The sequence below is a fragment of the Typopeltis vanoorti genome, chromosome 3 (genome assembly GCF_054136105.1).
Source record: "Typopeltis vanoorti isolate ZY-2024b chromosome 3, IOZ_Tvanoo_1.0, whole genome shotgun sequence".
Taxonomy (NCBI): domain Eukaryota; kingdom Metazoa; phylum Arthropoda; class Arachnida; order Uropygi; family Thelyphonidae; genus Typopeltis; species Typopeltis vanoorti.
Window position 1 is genome coordinate 149192504 of NC_143551.1, and position 13651 is coordinate 149206154.

The 13651-nt window shown below is 35.7% G+C and overlaps 1 protein-coding gene across 1 annotated transcript in view; it reads left to right on the plus strand.

Moving 5' to 3' along the window:
- Positions 1 to 2211: 2211 nt before the first annotated feature.
- Positions 2212 to 13651, plus strand: part of LOC150108649 (mitochondrial import inner membrane translocase subunit Tim29) — a 71341-nt gene continuing 59901 nt past the window's right edge. The window contains exon 1 of the mRNA XM_090416123.1: positions 2212 to 2630. Coding sequence (XP_090272249.1) covers positions 2504 to 2630 — 127 coding nt within the window. The 5' untranslated portion in view covers positions 2212 to 2503. The remainder of the gene's footprint in view (positions 2631 to 13651) is intronic.

The window sequence follows — 13651 nt, forward strand, 5'->3', positions numbered from 1 at the left end:
TCAAGGCCTTATATAGAGGAATGACAACTTCCTTATCTCTACTTGTTAATGTGTTAAGGAGACATATTGCTAAGTAAACTTAACAATATGTCTCCTACACTTTAACTGTCAGTCTACCATCACCCCTAAATCTCCAGCTTCATCAATATATTTCCTAGAGAATAGTGCCATCAATGGGATACACAGCGTGTAATCTATTTATTCAAAATGCATAACTTTACATTTCTCCACATTAAACTGACACCCATTAACTCTCCTATTAACTAGCCAATGCTGATAGCCTATTTAAACCGTCCACCTTGATTAACTATTACTCTACTGAATTTCGCAGCAAAACGACTAAATATTTCCTATATCATTTATGTACAAATTAAACAGCAGTGTTCCCAATACTGAACCTCATCACACTACTAGTCACCTGTTTTCGCCTTGATTCCACCCCTTCACATACCACTCTTTGATATTTATTCAGCAGCCATCCTCTCATCCAGTTAACTAGTGTTATATCCATCCCCATTTGTTCTAATTTGCATAACAGTGTTCCATGTAGTACTCTGTCAAATGCCTTTGCAAAATCATCCAAAATCATAGTGTTGCCATTTCCTTTATCTAACTCAGCTGTTGCTCTATTATATAAAAAAGCATGTTGACCCTCATACACTATCATATTTTTATCTGCCCATTCTGGATTTCTCTTTTTGACCAATTTTTCTAGTACTTTTATCACCACGCATGAGATACTGATTGGTCTATAATTTGCTACTGCAGTCTTAGAACATCCCTTATACAATGGAATTATTTTACCCTATTTCTACTCCCTTGTAACTCTACCAGGGCTGAGACTTAAATTAAGGAGCCTAGTCAAAGGCACTGAAGTTCCCTTGCACATTCTCACAAAACTCTAGCTGATATCCCATCTAATCCCACAGTTGTATTTACATTGAGATTCTGCAATAGTCTAAGAATCTCCAGTTCTTCCACTTCTGTCCCACATTAGTGTCTGTCACATAGGTTAAAGTAGTAACCTCATTAGGATGATATACCCTTGCAAAGTGGTCACTCCATACCTACTTCAACTATTTTATCCGCTTTTGTCTCCTCGTGACCATCATCACTAATTAAAGTTCCATGGTCATTCTTCCTCTTACTTCCTCTATTGTTATGTTATTGTTCGATTAGCTTTTTTTTCAAAACTTTTTTTTCTACTAAAGATGACGAAAATTATTACCATTACTACGCGACCCCTCCAGGGAGTCCAAAGAATTATCGAGGGAGGGCACCCACTCTACAACTTTTGTCTTCACCAACTGCAACGAACCACAACCATTATCTTCATCATCCACACCATCGCCATCTACCGCCGACCACCACCACCACTAGTATTTTCACAGACAATCACAAACATCCATGTCTACGGCGGGATTCGAACCCGCAGCCTTTTGGGTTTACAGTGGATACTCTAACCACTCGGCCAACCAGGTCGGCAATACTAATTATACTATTAAATACTAAAAATTATACTAATAAAATAATATTTTATGTGAGTTTATTCCGGTATTATAATTTATTTAAATATGCCTACTCAGGGTATTTCCGTATTGAAACAATTATTGTAGTATTATGTGAGTTCTGTTGTCTATTTTTTTGCATTGGAGAATTAAAAATACTTGAGTGTTTTAAGTTTAAAAAAATTTAAAAACTTGATCATTTAACTCCGTAATTCAAAAACTCGATGAGTTAATCCTATTGACCTGCTCGAAATGTCAAGGAACACGGAAACTCTAGAACATAAATGGGCTAGAAGTTCTTCTATTCGGCGACTCCAATCGCATATTCCCTGACCAAAATTTAAATGGCATAAAGTGCAACATCATGGCCACTTGAATTTGGTGCATGCTTCTGACATTCATGTGAACAGCGCTCCTAGCTTTTATAAATATATACTGTGTTCAATAGCCTTAAATTCATCATTTTTAAGTATGAACATGTTTACTTTGATTCTCTATTAAAGTCATTAAAAGAGTAATCTCAATGTCTTCAAAAAGACCAGACCAGACGTTCACAGCATTAAAGAGAATGCTGTGAACGTCTATTTAAAGTTGGCGAATGTAAGGCTATTGAAATACAGTATACATTTTTATTCGCAACTGCTGAGTGCGCTGTCAATACAATATGTAAGATGAATGTCGTCACACATGGTTATATCTAAACTGTTGAATTTGTTACTCTTATTTGATGTTGTTGTCTGTATGTGTATATGATTAGTAAATTTGTAATAAAAGTTTGGTGATATATGGCTATAAACTTTGCATATATCATATAATTGTCTACATCGATTTTTTTTTTGTTTATTCATATTAATATTTACATTAAATAAAATTAACAATATTTACATTGAATCTTTTTATGTCATGTCAGTGCCGAATTTTTTATGTAAGTCTACCTGAACAGATGAATTGGACATTATAAAACTCACGGTATTTGGCTATTTTTCACGATTACGATGAGAGCAATAAAAGAGGTTGTTAAATTATTTTACTTAAGAGGCAAGAATATAATTAAAATTCGAGATACTTTGAACAGAATTCAAATCCCTGAGAAGTGGAAAGGTGGAAGAATAGAAAGATGGGGTACGTAGGAATGTTTAGGGATCTCTTAATTTTTTTTAATGCAAATAAAAAAAAGCATCAAATGCTATGTACTCTCATGATATGTACAGAATACTGTGGTAGTACTATACGATTAAGTGTGCATTATGACCAGCTTCCTATCAGTAATTTTTCTCCCAAATTATCATTGACCTCCATGGAGTCAGTAGAATCGTCCTAGGAAGTTTACTTAACTAACAACGTACTTATCATATTGAACCCTAAAATTCTTAACACCCTTAACATTCACTGTGTATTCTGGTACTGTTTCACTCGCTTGCAATTCTCTGTAAAAAATCTCACATTTCGTGATGCAGTATAAGAATGACCACTATATGTTGTTTTCTATATAGTCCCATCTGATATTGTCTTTTAAGCCACATTTAATGCCATCAATACAACAAATCTTGGTCTTCTTGCCACTCTAGCATGAACTTTTTTTTTTTTTTTTGCTTTAGTAACCATAGATTAGCTCTGCTCACACATTCCCGAATATTAACACTGTGTGATTCCTTTTGGATGTGTTCATTTTTCAGTGTGATTCTTCCAGTGATGCCACCTGTTCACTTAATTATTCTCAGAACTCATGTCTGTGGTCCATAGTCTGAACATTAATTTATTTCTAACCCATGTGTTAAGTGTTTTCCACATTCCTGCCTACTTCCATAATTTTTTGTCTTTTAGTTTCTGATTTTCATACCAAATTTATTACAGCAGCTGTTTAATTTAGTTAGAGAGTTCTGAAGACTGGATTTGTTTAGAAGTACACTATCATCTGCATAAAATAAAGAGAAGCGCCTGCATATCTTGGGTTTTGATATCAGGTTTAATGCTGCTTTCCCTTGTATGATCCATATAGATGATGAATCAGAGTGGAAATAGTGTGTTTTCTTGTTTTACACATTATATTATTATTGCATGGGCACTTCCATGGCCTCAGACTTGGCCATGGAGGTGCCCATGGGAGACCCAAACTGTCAACACATCTGTCATATTTCTCAAAGACAAAGCACTTACAACTGAGTCTGGCAACCCATTCCATTCATCGACCAGTTCCCAAGCAAAAAATCTAGTCCTCATGCCCTTGCTAACCACACTCTTACCCAACTTTTCCTTAAAGAGTATCGTATTCTTATTCACCCATTCCTGAATTCTCTTTTTGATCAACTTTTATCAGCACTCCTGAGATACTGATTGGTCTATAATTTGCAACCACAAACTTAGATCCTTCTTTATACAAAGGAATTATTTTGCCATCCTTCCAATTTCTTGGGACTGTCAGAGCTGACACTTAAATTTAACAGCCTAGTGAAATGTATCACCAATTCCTCTGCACATTCTCATAAAACATGAGCTGATATCCCACCCAATCCTGCAACTGTATTTGCATTCAGATTCTGTAACGTACTAAGTACATTCAATTTTTCAACTTCTGTTCTCATTTCGGTTCCTCTCACTTCTGTCATAACAGTATCCTCAGTTAGATGAATATACCCTTGCAAAATGATCACTGAGTAGCTCAACAATATTGTCTGACTCCGTTACCTGTCTACCATCTGCACTCATTACAGTTATCCTTCAACAGCCATTCTTCCTCTTACTTGCCACATAATGAAAGCATTCTTTGGAATTTTCTTTCGCCTGCTTGCATGGCTAACTTCTTCTCATAATCTAATTTTGTTTTCATTACCATTATGATAACCTTTCTTGCCTGTTCCTTGTACTCTTCATGAATTAGCTGGTCACCTTTCTCATTTTATGCCTGCCACAACATTTTTTTTTTTGGGTTTGCTGCTCATGTTTAATGATAATACTCATCCATCTAACTTCTACCAGATTTACCTAGGGTATGCAGTGTGATATTGCTTGCTCCAGATACCCCTTGACTATGCACTGTGAACATCTTTATCTTTCCCTTGCAGATCTTTATGCCATGATACTGCTTCAAGTTGCCTCCTAAGTGTATCATAATCACCTTCCTTGTACTTCTGCATATACCCTTTCTTAACTGAAATTTCTACGTTTTGTTACCTCACAAGTCAAGACTACATGATCACTTTTGCCAGTTGGAGGCAGTGTAGCCAACTTAGTTATGGACAGGTCTTCTGATCCTATAACTAGATCCAACATCGGTTAGTGTATCTACTCTCCAGCCAAAAGGCTGCTGGTTCGAATCCCATCCATGCCCATGATGGCATGGTTTGTGATTGTGGAAATACTGGTGGTGGTGGGTGGTAGATGGTGTTAGTGTAGTTGCAGTTAAGTTGTAGCTGGTGGATTGAGTGATGGAGATGGAAAGTTGTAGAGTAGGTGCCCTCCCTTGAAGAGTCTTTGGACTCCTTGGAAGTGTTGCTTAAAAAATAAAAAAAAATCAGCTAACGCCTTTTTGTTCCCATATGGGAAGTAGGTGAGGCCATTTTAGCCCTATATAACTTTTGGAGACTGAGTGGGCAGTTCACTCTCCGCTGATAGCCAATCAGCAATAGCTGGCCCAATGCTATCACTAATTAATCGGTACGCAGTGAAGAAGGCATCTAGCAAGTGCCGCCATCTCGTGGTCCCTAACTGTAATACAATATCTTTAATGTCTGAAAATAGTGAGGATTTAATGGCTGATTTTCTTGGGTTCATGGGATGAAAAACCCGAGTTTCCGGGAGAAAATACCCGCTTGCCTGTGCCATAGATCAACTAACTCGGGAACTGGTCAAAAAAATGCCTTAGAAAATATTCCGCCAGTCGGCAACTAGGCTTGAACCTATAAGTCTTTCTTGATGTGGTCAAGCATTGTAGAGTGCAAACATCACTTCTACTGAGCTACACAGGCCCTGAATCTCTTCGTCACATTCTGTTTTAAGTAATTATCTCTGAGTAGTTTTATAAATTCTGTTTCTTTCCTGCCATGTGATCTCTTCTCCTTCCATTCTATGTCTCTGGAGCTGAAGTCGCCCATAATGATAATTACTCGACTTGCACTCATTATACTAATCTGCTAATGCTTGTCTTCACATCATCCCTTGGCCTATAGCAGCAACCAGTTTTATATTTTGTCCTATTGTCCTCAATTTCACACCAGATCGGCTCCAGAGAACTGCCATCTGCTTGACTGATCCTACCCTTGTTGGCTGCAAAAGAAACTATTTCTCTACATCAAACATCTTCAATTCAATTCAAACAGTTGACATATATAAAATACATGTTGTTCTGTATAATATTCCATGCATACCATATAAGTGGAGTTTTTAACAACTTTTCCAGATCTACAAAACTTACAGATCCCTTATTTAATGATTTCTTGACTGTTTTTCTTAATGTAAAATATGTGAACTGGACAACATGCTCTTTGGCCTACAACCAACTTGTTCTTCCTATTTTTCTCCATCTGTTCCCAATTATGTTTGCATAAGTATTTCCTGAAACGCTTGCACTGGAAATTTGTCTAATTTTGACATTGTTTTATTTTTCATTTTATAGATGGGTACTGTGACATTTCTACTCCAGTCATCTGGAATTTGATCCACTGAACAGGCCTGAATAATGCAGTAAAATTTTTATACCTTCATATTTGAGTTGAATATCATTTACTTCAAGCTGCCTTTCCATGTTTTAGGTTTGTGGTGGTTTGTTCTTTCAGGTATTGATATGTACTCTTGATTTCATTCCTCTTGAATATTTTCAACTACAAAAGTCTTCTTTTGTATGAAATTTTTTTTCGAAAATTTTCATTTTTTTTTTTTTTCTATTCCAGGATGGTGGCTTTAATTTCATGAGCTCAGCATAATTTTGCATAAAGCTTTTTATTTATTTTTTTAAATAATATATGAGTCTATGGTTAAATTCTAAATCCTGCTTGACTTGGATTCTTTTTTAAACTTGTACATATACAGTAGAGTCTAGTTAATTGGCCAATTGGTTAATCCAGACAGATATTTTTTTTGGCACAAGTCTAGAAAAACAAAATGAGAATATAACTGTTTGCTTTATTTATTGGAGACACTGTCATTTAATTGAGCTGCCAGTAACCCTACCACATGGAGCGTTGAAAGTCATTATATAAAAGAGACCTCCAGGAAGTCAGGGACTCATCAAGGGAGGCCATACTATTCTCACTAGCTGTCATGCCTATTCAATTCATTCACGCTACTTGCACACACACCACATCCACTGGCAGTCCATTCCAATTATGCGCCACTGAGAGAAAAATCCAATCCTCACCCCCAATCCTGACAGCATTCATTCATTCTCAACTTCCAATGATGCACTAATGTCCTTCCCCCCCCCCCCACTCTTCATAAAAGGAAAACTTCCATCTACTGAAATCCTATATGACTCTTTCAGATTTAATCAAATTTCATCCCTCTCAAATCAAATATCTCTTTTTCTCCTGTTTGCTAGTATCTGGTCAACAAATTCTCAGTTTTATTTATATTATCACTGTTCAGTTATTCCTAGGTATTTAAATTTTATTACTTCCCATATTTTTCCATTTAGTTCTAATTACATCTTATTGATTCTTTTTGCAGTTACCACTGTTTTTGTGTTTGCTGTTGATAATTTCATGTTAAAATTGCTTCATATCTGTTGGAATTTGAATAATTGCTTTTGGAGAGCATTTTCATTTCATGTAAGTAATACGACATCATATCACCATCATCATTTTCACTCTTTCATATCTCTAGCTCAGTGATTTCCTGTACTCCTTATCCATCAGTGTAGTATACAGAGCTTGTAACATTTTGATCCTAAGTGTATAACCTTACACTTTTCTGCATTAAACTGGCCACCATTGTTCTTTGTACATGCACTGTCAGTGTGTTTAAATCGTAGTTCAAGATCTCAGTATTACCTTCATTAACTAATGTCTAGCTGGCCTGGCTGGCTGAGTGGATAGCGTATCTGCTCTCCAGCCAAAAGGCTGCGGGTTCGAATCCCGCCCTGGGCATGGATGTTTGTGATTGTTTATGTAAATACCAGTGGTGATCGGCAGTAGATGGTGTTGGTGCAGTTGCGGTCAGTTGGTGACTGAATGGAGAAGACGAAGTTATAGAGCAGGTGCCCTCCCTCAATGAGTTCTTGGACTTCCTGGATGTGTCAAATAATAATAATAATGTCTTTCCAGTTTGCAACATTAGCACACAATGAATATTTCCTTTCAACTAATTCTCCTTATCACTAATGTACAAATTAAATAGCAATGCTTCACTGGTTACATGCATTCTCCTGGATTCAGCTCTGCCACATACTACTCTTTAATGTCTGCCTGTCACTCACCTTATCCATGACCCCAGCTTCATATCTGCATTTCTTCCAGTTTATATAACAAATTTTAATATGGCATACTCTCAAATGCCTTTGCTGTTTCCTTTACCCAGCTGTGCTTTTACTTTACAGCATAATTACTAAGGTGAGATTTGCCCTTAACAAATGTATCGTGTATATGTGGGGGTGGGTAAATGGCACATATAGTATTATATTCCTCTGGATTCTTAGATTGGTACTTTTTAGTACCAATCTAAGAATTACTTAGATGTCATTCTTCACCTAGATGTCATTCTTTCAACTATAGCAGTTGGAAGAATGACAAGACCTTCCATCCTTCGATTGAAAATGCCCTTGGTTTGATTCACATCATGAAAAGGAATCTTTATGTGGGTTTTTTTCAGGTGAAGATGAGTTATCTAGCTCATGCAATAGTAGTAGGGTTACTCTCCCAAAAACTTGATTTTTTTTTTGTCCTGCTAAACAGCCAGATCACCCAGAAAACACTTGTGGTTAATTAACAGACAAAAATATTATGTAGTGGGTAGTCGATGAGGTAGTGCAGACAGTGGATCATGCAGTATTGTATATTGTTGTGGCTTCCCAATGATGAGTTCTGAGACTATAGTGATGGCATGTAATAATAATATTACTATCTGTCCATTACTGAATTTTAGTAACGGACAGAGAGTTTTAGTCCCTTGAACATTTCCTGTGCATTGCTCCATCATTCACTTTCTTATACCATGGTACTGCACTAAGCTGCCCCTGAATTTGTCTTAATCATCAGCTCCATAGTTCCCTGTATATCCTTTTAATTTCAGTTGCATGAAATATATATGTTTCACTCCCTCCATACAGATGTATCTTGTGCTATTGCGAGATTCAGCACTCTCAAATTGTGGTTCTTCCCTGTGCATTAGTTGAAGTCTTCCATAATTACTCACCCTGTACTCATTAGCTGAATCTTCCATTAAGCCTTCAGCATCAACTGACTATAATTTTGATTTCAATTTCACATCAAATAGCTTAAAACGTAGTGCTTCTCTCAACCCTGTATTCATGTTGACCATCTACTTTTGTTATCTGCAGTGCTCTTCTCTGCCCATCCTGTTCTCTTTGTCATTCCTGAAAATGCAATACCTCTTTCATTTATTCATTCCCTATATTATTTTCTCTCAACCGAATCTTGTTAATGCCAATAATTTTTGTCCAAGTCAAACTAATCAATGTTAAATATCCTTACCCTTATTCCTGATACTTTATGCATTCATATACGTGATTTGCAATATCCTCTTGGATCCATGACTATTACATATTGTAAATATTACATCATTCAGATTTGAGATCAGAGAAACTGCATTTGGAATTCTTTGATACTTTCCATTTCTCATCCTTATTCACTTTAGATATGCCTATAGACAATTTTTGATTATCATAGCTAAATATAAAGTAATGCAGAATATCTTTAGTCCTAAACTGTCAAAAATGGAAGGGTGATTATATTGCTGCTCATGACTTCTGCTGACTTCTTCTGACTATTCCTTTACTCAGAAATTTTCTCTTTCTTTTTAATACTACCCTGCATTCCTCATTATCTGAAAGGTGCCGCAGTTATTATATCTCTTCACATCTATTATTGAAATAACCAAGATACAAATGTTTATTATTGATATGCTTTGCTATTATTATTAGCACCAATCCCTCCATGAGCCACTCGAGGTCATCCCTCCCATACACACAAACATATTGCTCATTAATCCTCGCTTTAAACTTGTTCATTGTTTCAGTGCCCATCCCAATTTCAGGCAGTGCATTTCACTTATCAGCAACTCTACATGCAAAAAAAATCTGCTTCTCATTCACCTGCTCACATTCTTTATTACTTTTAGGCATTTGCAATGCTTGCAAAAGGTATTTTCTTCTTCTGTTCCTGTCTCCCTCTGCCTATTCTTTTTATAATAAAATTTGAGACACAAACTTTCTGTATTTTACTTAGGATTAAATAGTTCCTTACAATAATCATGAGCAGGGACACTAAAAATCCAATGCAGAAATTATTACAAAATTCAGCAATATTCAGATCCTCAAGTTTTTGGAAACTTGACAAAATTTTGGTATATTAATATTTACTTCTTAAATAAATTTATATAAATTTTAAAAAATGGACACTGACTTTTGTAATTTAATTAAAGGTTATGTAATTAGTGCTAAGAGAAGGATGAGAACATCAATATATTGTCTTGTCAGGTGTCATCTCCTTCCATGAGGTTGACTACCATGAGCTTCCTCCATGGTTTTGGTGGAAGTTTTGTGGTTTTGGTTTTGTGCTTCTCTCTTACATTCTTCATAAGACAAAAAGGTCCAGCCCTTAATATTTCCCATCCAATCTTTGTCTTCCTCTTCTTCTTTTTCCTTGTATCTAAAAGTATTTTTTGTCAGAATTCATGCCTTAGTATGTGACCAAGGTAGGTGGTTTTCCTTTTCTTAATGGTTTTCAACAGGCCTACCTTCTCGAATCATCTCCGATATCTCTAAATTAGTTTTTTGGCAGTCCATGGAACTCTGAGGATTCTTTGAGGATCCACATTTCAAAGCTTTCAGTTTATTATTATTTGACACCTCCATGGAGTCCAAAGACTCATAGAGAGAGAGCACCTGCTCTACAACTTTGTCTCCACCACTCCAATGCACCAACTGACTGCAACTACATCAATGCCATCTACCGCTGATCACCACCACTACTTTTTCCACAGACAATCAGAAACATCCATGCTCACGGTGGGATTCGAACCCGCAGCCCTTTGGCTGGAGAGCAGATACGCTAACCACTCAGCCAGCCAGGCTGGCTGAGTGGTTATTCACATGGTTTATAAGTAGTTATTCACGTGGTCATTTATTCACGTGGTTTATAAGTAGTTAGAGTGGTTTATTTTCACAATATTTTGATATTGTCTAGGATTCTGCTCCAGGTGGCAGTGTTCACCATACATAGCATTTAGACAACCTAATTCTTGTTTTTTTGTTTTTTTTTGTGAATTTCCTTTGAGGTCAGAATGTTTTTCATGCTAATTAAGGTTGATCTAGCAATTTCTATCCTTAATATTCCTTATCACATTTTCCATTTTCTGTAATTAGTTGACCCAAATATATATAACTCTACTTGATTTAAAGTATTTCCTCTGATCTTAATATTTATATCGGGTATTTTCCCTCTTTTTTCTTGTTACCAGCATTGTTTTGTTTTTTTTCAAGTTGAAATTAAATCCATATTTTTCTCTTAGTTCAGCATCTCTTCTAGTAGGTTTTGAAGATATTTTTTATTTTCATCTAGCAATATCATATCGTCTGCATGTCTTAAGTTTATATTTCTGCCTCCTATGCTTATTCCTTTAAATTCTGCTAATTGTTGGAAGATATTTTCAGTATAGAGGTTAAACAATATAGGAGAAAGAACAGAGCCTTCTTTACTGGGAATTCTCCGAGGTTTCTCCTGATATTTTTATTGAGGCAGTTTGCTCCTAAAATAGATTTACCAGTAATCTGGTATCTTTACCATCTACTCCTAATTTTTTGATGCATTCTATTAGTTGTCCATGCTCTATATTGTCAAAGGCCTTTGTGTAGTCAATAAAACATAAGTAGACTTCTTTCTGCTTCTCCAAATATCTTTCTATAATAGTTCTAATGTTGAAGAATCCTTCTCTAGTACCTTTAGTTTCCTGAAAAGCAGATTGTGTTTAATTAATTTCCAATTTGATTTTATGTTTATTTCTTTCTAGGATGATATATAATATAACTTTTGCTATCTGACTGATCTCAATGATTGTTCTGTAATCTTCATGTTTGATTTTCTTAGATTTTTTAGGTATTGGTAGGAATGTCAAGTGCTTAAAATCTTTTGGCAGGTGTTCAGTTTCATATATTTTGTTACATATGTCATTCAGTGATCTTATAGTCTTATCATTTAAAATTTCTGCCATAATTCCATCTGTTCCTGGAGCTTTTCCTGGTTTCAATTTCCCAATGGCATTTGTTACTTCCCAGGTAAGAATAGTAGGCCCCCTCCAAATTTTCTTGCAATGGCTTATCTGTTTTATCATAATTGTAGAGTTCTTTTGAATACTCTACCCATCTATCTCTTATTTTGTCTTTCTCCATTACGATGTTTCCACTGGCATCTTCAATGCAATGAGAGCCTAACCTTTTCTAAGATTTGCTAGTTAGCTCCCAAACTTTTACATGAAGTTCTCTGGTTTTGTGTTTTTTGTTCAAAAGCTCAATTTCCTTGTATTTGTCGTTGAGCCATAATTCTTTTGCAATCTTATATTCTTTCCAGATCTTGTTCAAGTTCTTGTATTCAGGACGATTTTTGTGTTCCATTTTCAGTATCTTGTCATTCATCCAGGGTTTACTCATCTTTTTCTCAAATTTGGGAATTGTTTGTTTTACTACCTTTTTTATGCCCTTTTTAAATTTCTGCCATATATCCTCAGTCTTATCTTTAGAGCAAGAATACTTGGTGGAATCAGAAACGTTAACAGCAGTGGATTGTGCCAGTTCTTTCAAAAATTTATCTTTTATTTCTTGATTTTTAAGGAAGCCAAGATCATATTTTTCTATGTTTATAGGTTTCATTGTTTTCTTTAGTTTTATTGTTTTAATGACAGCAATAAAATTTATTACCAGATCATTTTCTTCACAGAACTGTATTAATCTTTCTCCTCTTGTATTTCTATGTCCCAGGCCTTGGTTTCCCATGCAGGAAGAGATCTTTACTGAGCTTTAGTGTTTAGATCTCCCATAACAATAGTTATGTCATCGGATTTTGCATTGTTAAGTGCATTTTAAATGTCTTCATAGTAGGTGTAGCACTTCTGCCTGCTCAGCAGTCACATCAAAATATTTGGTGGAATTGGTCCCCACTGCTCATGCAACTTTCACTTATGGCTCCAAGTAGCTGGTAGAGTGCACCAGTGGCCACTCCCTGGGACCTTGACTGGCATGCAAAGCATCAATACATTAGACATGGTAAAGGAAAGAAACATTACTAAAGGCTTACAATACAGATAGCGAAACATTGTAGCCATCTATTCATAACTTATTTTAATGGTATTACAAGACCAAATGAATTAATTATTAAAAGATGTTTATTGATATCTACAAACATCTATGTTCATCTACAAACAGACTAATGGGACTTCAATGGGTTCCCCTCCCCTTAGCTAACTTTTACAAGGAACAATTCTAAAACAAAATACTTACCACAACTGCATACCTAGTGGTTATGCTTTGTTGATGACGTTTGCCATTTGGTCCAATGGGCAAGACACTTTGGATTCTTTTGTTATTTATCTAAACAGTCAACATCCCAAAATTCACTTCACAGTAGAAAAAGAATCCAATAACTATTTACTTGACACATTAGTCATCCTTCTTTCAGATGGTTCACTATCTTTTTCCTTTTATAGAAAGCCAACACACAGGAAGATATCTATATAAGCAATCACATCATCATCCAGCCCAACAGTATGGTATTCTAAAAACATTTAAATACAGAGCCAGGGCTATTTGATCTAATTATGTAGCTCTTTCATCTAGCCCAACAGTATGGTATTCTAAAAACATTTAAATACAGAGCTAGGGCTATTTGATCTAATTATGTAGCTCTTTCATCTAGCCCAACAGTATGGTATTCTAAAAACACCTTACATACAGGGCTAGGGCTATTTGTTCTAATTATGTA